Source organism: Myotis brandtii, unplaced genomic scaffold, assembly GCF_000412655.1.
Source record: "Myotis brandtii unplaced genomic scaffold, ASM41265v1 scaffold55, whole genome shotgun sequence".
Taxonomy (NCBI): domain Eukaryota; kingdom Metazoa; phylum Chordata; class Mammalia; order Chiroptera; family Vespertilionidae; genus Myotis; species Myotis brandtii.
In genome coordinates this window covers 2,520,357-2,529,915 of record NW_005370042.1, presented here as the reverse complement: position 1 = coordinate 2,529,915, position 9,559 = coordinate 2,520,357, and the positions used below count along the sequence as shown (strand labels likewise).

Sequence of the window (9,559 nt, the reverse complement as noted above, 5' to 3'; positions counted from 1 at the left end):
TGTATGCTCTTGCCTCCTTTGTCAAATATTGAGTGTAATGGCTTGGGTAGATTTCTGGGGTCTCTGTTCTGTTCCATTGATCTATCTTCCTGTTCTTGTGCCAGTACCAGGCTGTTCTGATTACGGTGGCTTTGCAGTATAACTTGATATATGGTATTGTGATTCCTCCAACTTTGTTCTTCTTTCTCAAGATTGCTGCAGCTATTCAGGGTCTTTTTTGGTTCCATATAAATTTTTGGACTATTTGTTCTCGATCTGTGAAATATGCTGTTGGTATTTTAATGGGGATTGCATTGAATCTACAGATTGCTTTGCATAGTATGGACATTTTAATGATGTTAATTCAACCAATCCATGAACACAGTATACTCTTCTACTTGTTTATAACTCCCTCTATCTTTTTTCAATGTCTTATAGGTTTCCAAGTACAAGTCTTTTACCTCCTTCGTTAAGTTTATTCCTAAGTATCTTAATTTTTTTGTTGCAATGGTAAAAGGGATTGTTTGTTTAGTTTCTCTTTGAGAATTCATTATTCTAAAAAAGCCATCGATTTTGGGGTGTTGATTTTGTATCCTGCTACACTGCCAAATTCTTTATTAAGTCTAGTGGTTCTTTGGTGGAGTCTTTAGAGTTTTCTACTTTACAATATCATGTCATCTGAGAATAATGAGTTTTACTTCCTCCCTTCCAATTTGGATGCCTTTTATTTCTTCTTCTTGTCTGATCGCTGTGGCTAGCACTTCCAGTGCTATGTTGAACAGGAGTGGTGAAAGTGGACATCCCTGTCTTGCTCCTGTTCTTAGGGAAAATGACTTTAGTTTTTGCCCATTCAGTCTGATGTTGGCTGTAGGTTTGGCATATATGGCCTTTATCATGTTGAGATATACTCCCTCTATTCCCACTTTGCTGAGAGTTTTTATCAAATATGGGTATTGGATTTTGTCAAATGCTTTTTCTGCATCTTTTGATATGATCATGTGATTTTTGTCTTTCCAGTTGTTTATGTGATGTGTCATGTTTATTGATTTGTGGATATTGTACCAGCCTTGCATCTCTGGAATAAATCCCACTGGTCATGGTGTATGATCTTTTTTAATGTATTGCTGGATCTGATTTGCTAATATTTTGTTGAGGATTTTAGCATCTATGTTCATCAGGGATATTGGCCTGTATTCTCTTTCTGTGTAGTGTCTTTATCTGGTTTTAGAATTAGGATAATGCTGGGTTTATAAAAAGAGCTTGGAAGTGTTCCTTCCTCTTGGATTTTTTGGAATAGTTTAAGAAGTATAGGTGTTAGTTCTTCTTTGAATGTCTGGTAAAACTCCCCTGTGAAGCCATCCAGACCCAGGCTTTCGTCTGCTGAGAGTTTTTTGGATTACTGCTTCTATTTCATCAGTTGTTACTGGACTATTCAGGTTTTCTGATTCTTCCTGATTGAGTTTTGGGAAATTGTATTTTTCTAGGAATTTTTCCATTTCATCCACATTGTCCAGTTTGTTGGCACATAGTGGTTCATAGTATTTTCTTACAATCCTTTGTATTTCTGTGGTGTCAGTGGTTACTTCTCCACTTTCGTTCCTGATTTTGTTTATTTGGGTCCTCTCTCTTTGTTTCTTGGTGAGTCTGGCTAATAGTTCATCAATCTTGTTTATCCTTTCAAAGAACCAGTTCTTGTTTTCATTGACTTTTTGTATTTTTTTCTTTAGTCTCTATCACTTAGACCAGTGGTCGGCAACTGAGGACCCTTGAGTGTGGCTCTTCCACAAAATACCATGTGCGGGCGCGCACGTACAGTGAGACTGAACCTTCGTGGCCACACTCAAGGGGCCAAAGAGCCGCATGTGGCTCGCGAGCCGCAGTTTGCCAACCACTGACTTAGACCATTTTTAATTGAACACTGAAGATACAGTATCCCTTATCACTGACTTCTTGCTTTTTTAAAGCACAATTTTAGCTTTATATGGTTCAATATTTAGACTTCATTTATCCCTGTCATTTACTCTGACCTGCAGGGCTGTGTCCCCAGGACAGAAGGGCCTCGGCCATAAGTCCCGTTTGCTTAAGAAGACAAACAGCTGGATAGCAAGTGACCGAGAAGACCATTCGCATGAGCAGGACAGAGATGGCGACCACTCAGCCTTCTGCCTGCACTCGGGGGACCCCTCCACCCTGGCCTCCTGACTAATGCTCAGCCATCTGTACAGGCAGGCGAGCGGTGCCCTCAGCATCGTGATGGCTCCTTCTGGAAGGCACCATCTGGCCTGACATCTTTTTGATGGGCTTTCCCTTTTGGCCCAATAGACTTTAGTTTTCCTTTAACGCCCGGGAAACGTCCCTGTGTGCACAGTTAAAGAATATAACGACAGAAAAGAAATAATAGTAAAAACTTTAACCTAGTAAAATAGGTACTAAAAAGTGCAGAGTAATAGCATATTTTATCTTATGTGTGTTTTACCATACACACATTTTATCGTATGTATAGTTTGCCACATACATAAAGAACACTCGGAGTGCGCTGTAGGAGACAGAAACTGCCAGTGCGAGCCAGGCTGGCACGAGTGCACGTGGGAGCAGGCAGACACATCCTTACGAGGGTATCAAAGAAATGAAAGCACCAAACCAAGTCAGATGTTAGAAGGGAGGGATTCTGCACACCATGGCAGAGAGGTTTCTTTAAAAAAATGAAAGTAAAAAATAAATGTCAAAATCATATGCACAGCCCTTGAACCACAATGTCCAACACTTCTTTCAATTCATTACCCATGGTCTACAAGAAACCCTCCCTTAAAACACAGGAACAGCACCAGAGAGAAAAGTATTCCAAATGCAAGAAAGTCAGGCAGCCGACGAACACGACCATCCAACTCGGCACCACAACCTAAGGAAGCTCACGCGTCAGACGACCGCTGAGCCGCCTGACGGCGCGGACGCTTCTTACCTAAAGGAGTGGGAAAAGGCTTGCAATCTGCAAGAAGCCAGAGCCAGCATTAAAAAAGAAAGGAAGTTCGGGTAAATCTAAAACAATTCAATCACCCCCATTTCCAAAGTCAGGTTTGAGCTGGATTCTGAAATGCCACACAGCTGAGCCAGCACGACAGGAGCTGAGAGCATGACAGGGGTCTGCCATCTGAGCAGGTTCAAGGACGCTGCACTCATCACCTTATGCTCAAGACAACGGCAGAACAAATGCAAAGAGCAAGTTCTTTGGCGTTCTGCGTACAAAGGCTACTAACACCCGGATTGCCAAAGTTGTCCAGCCAACAAAATTCTGGTTGTAAAATCTGTCCCCACAAATGAAGACCACAGAGCCATGCAATCTAAGGGTTTTGTTTTTAAAACAAGTCATTCATGCCAACAGAAGCACAGCCAATTAAAGCCACATCCACCCTTTCCAGCGCTACTCTAATCCACGCGGTGGGGGCACACACGGGAAGCGGGTTTATCAACATGGCCAGGAAAATTCTGCAGACTCAACAGAAATGCAAAATAAAAAGCAACAGTGCAAAATCAAGATTTGGGCATAAGCAGGAACACAGATACGGCTTATAAACTGGTGCATAGCCGTGCACAGGTGAGTGTGCTACAGTGTCACTGCTGTGTGAAAACGCACCACGGAGAAGGCAAGGCAGGTCTCAGGCCACGCATGCGCTTTGGTGCTCCTGGACTCACCCCCAGGGAGACACCACGCTCGGCCCACGACTACAACTTGCGACCACAGGGGCATACTAACTCCATATGATCAGGAAGGACTCAAAGGACAAAAGTTCACAACCAGAATTGTTCAAGAACTTTAAATGAATTCATAAGGTGATTACTGTGAACACTATACCTAAAGGTTAGAGGGCCAGGCCTGGGGGACCTGCAGGGCCTGGTTTGAAGGCGCGCCGCTGCCCGGGCACAGAATCCAGGGTTACCAGGAATCAGAGCCGGGGCACTGAGGCACCCACAGCACATTGCCATCTGCCTCAGCCACAGAATGAGCCAGAAAAAACAGGACGTACTTTACGTCTTCCAGCTTCTTGGTGATGACCGAGCCCACCGATGCAAAAGCAGCCGATGCCTTCTGTCCGGCTTGAGACAAGGTTTCAGACGTCTTTTTGTATCTGCATGGAAGTATAACAGAACAGATCAAAGAAAAGTAAGCGAACCTTTATTTCTAGAACATCTAAAATCCTTCCCAACCACCGGTCGGCCTCATCACGGCATCCAAATCCTTAACAATCACTGTGGACACAACCTTCTGCATTGCCCGGACAGCCAGAAGGACAGAGGCCTGGGAAGGGCAAGGTTAGGGCGAGGGCTAAAAGTAGTCCCGGAGCAACAATGACAATAAGCCGGAGGCTGAAAGAAAGGACACCTCTTACCCTTGCCTTTGCCAGGTAAGCCAAACGAAACAAAAATGAAATCAAATTCCTCACACACCTTCTACCAGTTTCTCTCCTAAAAAGGGGCCAGAAGCAAGGTCGGCCACGTGCACTTTATTATCCAAATGAACCGAATGAGCATAAAGAATAGCCGAATGCTGCACGTCTGCAGAGCCACCAGATAAGAGCTGGTGGACTCTCACCAGAGAACCTCAAGGTCCGATATTTAGAATAACCGTGACACCCGACTGTGATGTTGGCTGGGACACCCAGGGATGACTCACCGCCTCCCTCTCTTGTCTCCCCAGGGATTAGCAAAGGGGAAAACAGCAACAAAACAAAAGGATACGGTACCCACAGCAAAGGGGTCCAGAATCCACATTATAGGAAAGAATGACCCTTTTGCGATCAATATGAAAAACAAACGCAGTTTAAGGGTTTCCTGTGTGTCTCCCCACTGCCTCCATGTCTGGGCAGAAAGGGGGCCCCTAGGGTAGGCACCCTGGTGCAGTCATGTCAGATCAGTGGGCCTTGCTGCTGCGGGTCCCAGCTCAGCAGGTGGGACTGAGTGCAGGTGACAGAGCACAGCTCGGAACCTAATGCTAGACTTGTGCTCCTCCTCATGTCGGAAACAAAACTCATCCTGTGATCCAAATGACGAAAAGATGAAGGGGCGGGCCTCTGCCGCCAGCACGTGTCAGAGGTGCTGACCCGCAAGTCTCCTGGGAAGTGGAGAGCAGGGCAGAAGGACCCTGCCTCCCCCTTTCTGACAGGTATGTGACTCGCGACTTCCCTGGTCCCATCTCCTGGTCCAGGGTTCTCTCACCACCCACTCTATCCCGTTACTCCGAGAACTAAATGCCATGTGCAGATCTGGCAAGTCAACACCTAACGCTTTTGGAACTTAAACGATATTTCCTTGACTCATGTTGAGGCTGGTTTTCTTTCTAGTCCCTGCAACAGTCTGAAAGGCTGAAGTCACAGGAGAGTCAGGTACACCTGAGAACTAGGGGAAAGGGCTTGGCTTAGTACAAAGACAAGCTGCAGAACCGTCCTCGCTGCCTTTCTAGTCCCTCCCCAGACAAAAGGGGCAAAGGCGCCCTTTAATTCTCCAGACCAGCGTGTGGTCCAGGGGACTTACGCAGGCGTCGCGGTCACGTCCTGCCACCCTTTGGCAATGTTCTGCCGGAGCTCCTGGAGGGAGCTGATCCCCAGCTTCCGCTTGATCTCCGCCAGGTGCTTCTCCTTCGCGGCCAGCACCTGAGACAGAGTCTGGATCTCCTCTTCCACCTGCAGGAAGAGGTTGGGGTGAGAACACAGCAAGGTCATTCGACGAGGTAAGGTTGTTAGTGCAAAACGGTACTCCAAATCCTCACGTCATTTCGAAACGCTGTTTGACCACTGTATCTGTCTCTTGCTATATAACATAGGCTACGCTGTTAAATAAACGGTGATGTGCTCCTCTCTCCTGTGAGGATTCACTTTCTTCTCCCGCTATTTCCATGTGGCGGTGCCCTCAGCGGTCCTGCACCCTCTCCCCTGGCCCTGTACGTCCTCACTCAGCTGTCTCCCAGGCTTAGGACTCAAACCTCCACACGTAATATTCACATCATCCTAACACCCCTCGCCTGACCTCTGGCCCACATGTCTTGCTGGACATCGCTCCTTGAATGCCCGGAAAACCCAGTATTTGCAAACTCAATTCAAGCTAATGTCCATCTCCCACCAAAACATGCACAACATCCAACCTCTCTGCATATACCATATGCGTTTGTATGGGAAACGTCACCCCAGTGCCTGCCAAAGCCACAGCCACAAAGAAATCAAACTGTCTCCCTGAGCGGCCGGTCCCCATGGACGTCCCTGTGGGCCTGGTGCTGACTGACCAGCCTTAGGGAGGTGGTGGGAAGCGGGCCCGGCTCCAAGGACAGCGGCCCCCCGTGTAGCCAACAGTAGTGAGGTGCCTGGTGTGAGGAGGTGCCTGGCTCATCGAGGCCTCTCTCAAGTCTCTGGCTGAGACACTGAGGCACCCCGGGCGCAGAGCGGGAAAGACCTCGGTGAGGAAGCCGAGCACAGGCAGGACACGGCGAGGCTGACATGGGTCTCATTTTCGGATCAGGCTAGTCCCGCCTTTTAGAATGAGTGAGGAAGGCTTCACCTCTTCTCTTTTGTGGGAGAATTCACTGGCACTCATTCTTCCAATGTTTGGTAAAATCCCCCAGTAAAACCATCTGGTCTGGTACTTTTTTGGGAGGTTTGTTTGACTACTGATATAATCTCTTTACATGTTGTGGGTCTGTTCAGGTTTTCTGCGTTTTTTGAGGATCAGTTATGACCATTTATGTGTTTTTAGGAACTTGTCCATCTTATCTAGGTCAAGATGGACAAAACCACAACACAAGACCCAGAGGGTGCAGGGAAGGGGTGTGCCAAAGGAACCTGACAGCTCTAAAGGCCTACATGTAGGAAACAGTAAGACTCAAATCAATGTGATGGTATAGCTTACGGGACTAGAAAAAAGAAAAGAAAAGACAACCAAACCCAGAGCTAACAGAAGGAAGGGGATAATAACAGTAAGAGTGAAGGTAAATGAAACAGAGAACAGACAAACAACAGAGAAGATCAAGGAACCCACTGGTTCTTTAAAGAAATCAACAAAATTAACAAGCCTTTCACTGGAATGACAAAAAATGAAAGTGAAGTCACAGATAACTAAAATCAGAAATGAAAGTGGCAACATCACTACTGACCTTACAGGTTAAAAGAGAATAGTACTAGGAACAATTGTACGCCAACAAACCACATACAGAAATTAACTCAAAATAGATCAAAGGCTTAAATATACGCTCTAAGAGTCTTAGAAGAAAACACGAATAAATCTTCATGATCTGAGTTTTGGAAATAAGTTCTTAGATATAACACCAGCAACTAAAGAGAAAATAAACTGGACTTCATCAAAATGTGAAACTTCTGTGCAATAAGACACTATGAAGAAAAAGAAAAGGCAACATATAGAAGGGGAGGAAACACCTGAAAATCACACACTTTCTTGCAAATCTCATAAAGAGCTCTTATCTCAACAACAAAAAGACCAAAAAAAGTGTTTGAAAAACTGGGCAAAGGATCAGAATATACATTTCTCTAAAGAATATACGCAAATGGCTAATAAGCACAAGAAAAGATGCTCAATAGCATTGGTCACTAGTGAAACAGCATCAAAACCACAACGAGATATCACTTAATACTCACTAGGATGGTTATAATAAAAAAGACAGAAAATGGCAAACGCTGGCCACAAGGATGTACTGATGGGCATGTGAAATGGTGTCCCTGCTGCAGAAAACAGTTTTGATGGCTCCCCAAAGAGTCCTGTGGAATAACCATATGACACAGCATCTGCAAGTTTATAGCTAAAAGCATTGAAATTGGGTACGCAAACAAGTCCTTTTACACAAATGTGCCTCAGTATCTGTGAGTCAAACGGTGGAAACACCCAAATGTCCATGGATGGATGAATGGATAAACAAAATACGGCAGATTCAGATGATGGAATATCATCCAGTCATGAAAAGCAGTGAAGAACCAACACATGCAACAGGAGGAGGACGCCCACGAACATGCTGAACAACGGAAACCAGGGACAAGGTCACGTGTCAAAAAAGTCTATTTCTATGAAATATCCAGAACAGGTTAATCCATAGAAACAGATCAGCAGGGGCTGAGGGAGGCCCTGGGGGTGCCCGCTTAATGAATGTGGGTCTCCTCTGGGGGTGCTAGAAATACTTGGAACTAGACAGAAGTGGCAGTTGCATGACATTGTGACTGTGCTAAACACCACTGAACTGTGCACTATAAATGGTTAATTTTGAGAGAGAGAGAGAGAGAGAGAGAGAGAGAGGGAGAGAGAGAGAGAGAGAGAAGGTTCAAAGGTGCCTACATCCAAACCACAGCCCAGGGTAGAACAAAGTCATGGATGCAGACAAAAAGCCAAGGGTATTAAACGTAGGAAGACCCGTTTCATCCATTTCTCATCACCCTCCTTCCAGACCCACGTTACCCATATATACCTTCCCTCGTGCAAAAACAAAGTGATTCTCTCTCTTCTACCTGCTCTTCCCGCTCTCGGACAAGTGAACACACGCTGCTTTCTCTCCCTCGGAACTGACTGTAAGATGTTACCAAGGGCTTCAGAAAACCAAACGGCACTTTATTTCAAGTGCAAGTTCCGGAGGGAATGCTCCCCTACCTTTGCAAGCTCGCTCCTCAGCTCTTCTTGCTCCTCCTCGGACAAGGTCTCCGTGACACTGATCGTGGCAGCAGCATCCTCTCCAGCCTCGGGGACTGGGTCTGTTCTCAGCAGACCTTGTCGGGGTTACAAAGAAAGGCTGTAAGACATGCAAGCTGAGCACGGTCTTCCTTTACGCCCGCCCCCGCCCCAGCCAGAGTCACGCAGTGAGGGTGGACCACGCATCATCTGTCTGCCCCTTGAACCAACCCAGTTTGCCCAGAAAGGGCCACAAGAGACTCGGCGCTAACCACAAAAAACCACCAGCTTCGACTCTGCCAAAGCTGGAATTTAGAAAGCACAGCATTTGCTCAGTTTCTGTTCATGTCCTCAGTCATGATATAGTCACTGCGAAGCCGAGGAGTGACAAGGCCAGGAATGAAATCTTGGCGAGGCTTGCAATCCTAAACCAGTGACTCGGCACCACTAGTAATTCTCAGGAATCGGGGGTGGGTGGGGGCACTCCAGGAGGCTCTGGCTTCCTCTGGCTGTGAACCCACACAGCACCCCGCGGCGAGGGGGAACCGCGGAGCACTCGGCCTGTTTCCTTCCACTAGGGAGTGGGTGTAGGAAACACCTTCTCGTAGCTTTTGTGTGTGTGTGTGTGGCATGCACGCACATACAGGGTGGGGCAAAAGTAGGTTTACAGTTGTTTGTATGGAAAATAATACAATAATCCTATATAATAAAACCCTAATATGCAACCCAAACGGTGGAACAACCGGTCGCTATGATGTGCACTGACCACCAGGGAGGCAGACACTCAATGCAGAAGCTGCCCCCAGCCCGCAGGCCACGACCGTGGCAGTGAGGAGTGGGGCCAGCGAGCGGCTGGCGCCAGGTTGCCAGCCAAGGTGGGTGCCAACGGGCCCCCCCCCCCACGCCCTGTTGGTTGTCCTGCAGAGGGAGG

General features: G+C 46.7%; 1 protein-coding gene across 7 annotated transcripts in view; it reads right to left on the bottom strand.

The window, feature by feature from the left end:
• Positions 1-9,559, bottom strand: part of TPD52 (tumor protein D52) — a 33,647-nt gene that overhangs the window by 7,490 nt on the left and 16,598 nt on the right. For 4 of the 7 annotated variants that reach the window (XM_014549365.1, XM_014549364.1, XM_005878188.2 and 1 more), the window contains exons 3-4: positions 5,506-5,654; positions 4,002-4,103 (exon numbers count right to left, since the gene is read on the bottom strand). In XM_014549365.1, the coding sequence (XP_014404851.1) occupies positions 4,002-4,103; positions 5,506-5,654 (251 nt within the window). Of the gene's footprint in view, positions 1-2,938; positions 2,966-4,001; positions 4,104-5,505; positions 5,655-9,559 lie in introns of all 7 variants that reach the window. The other 3 variants (XM_014549363.1, XM_014549362.1, XM_014549367.1) reach the window with 1 other exon arrangement.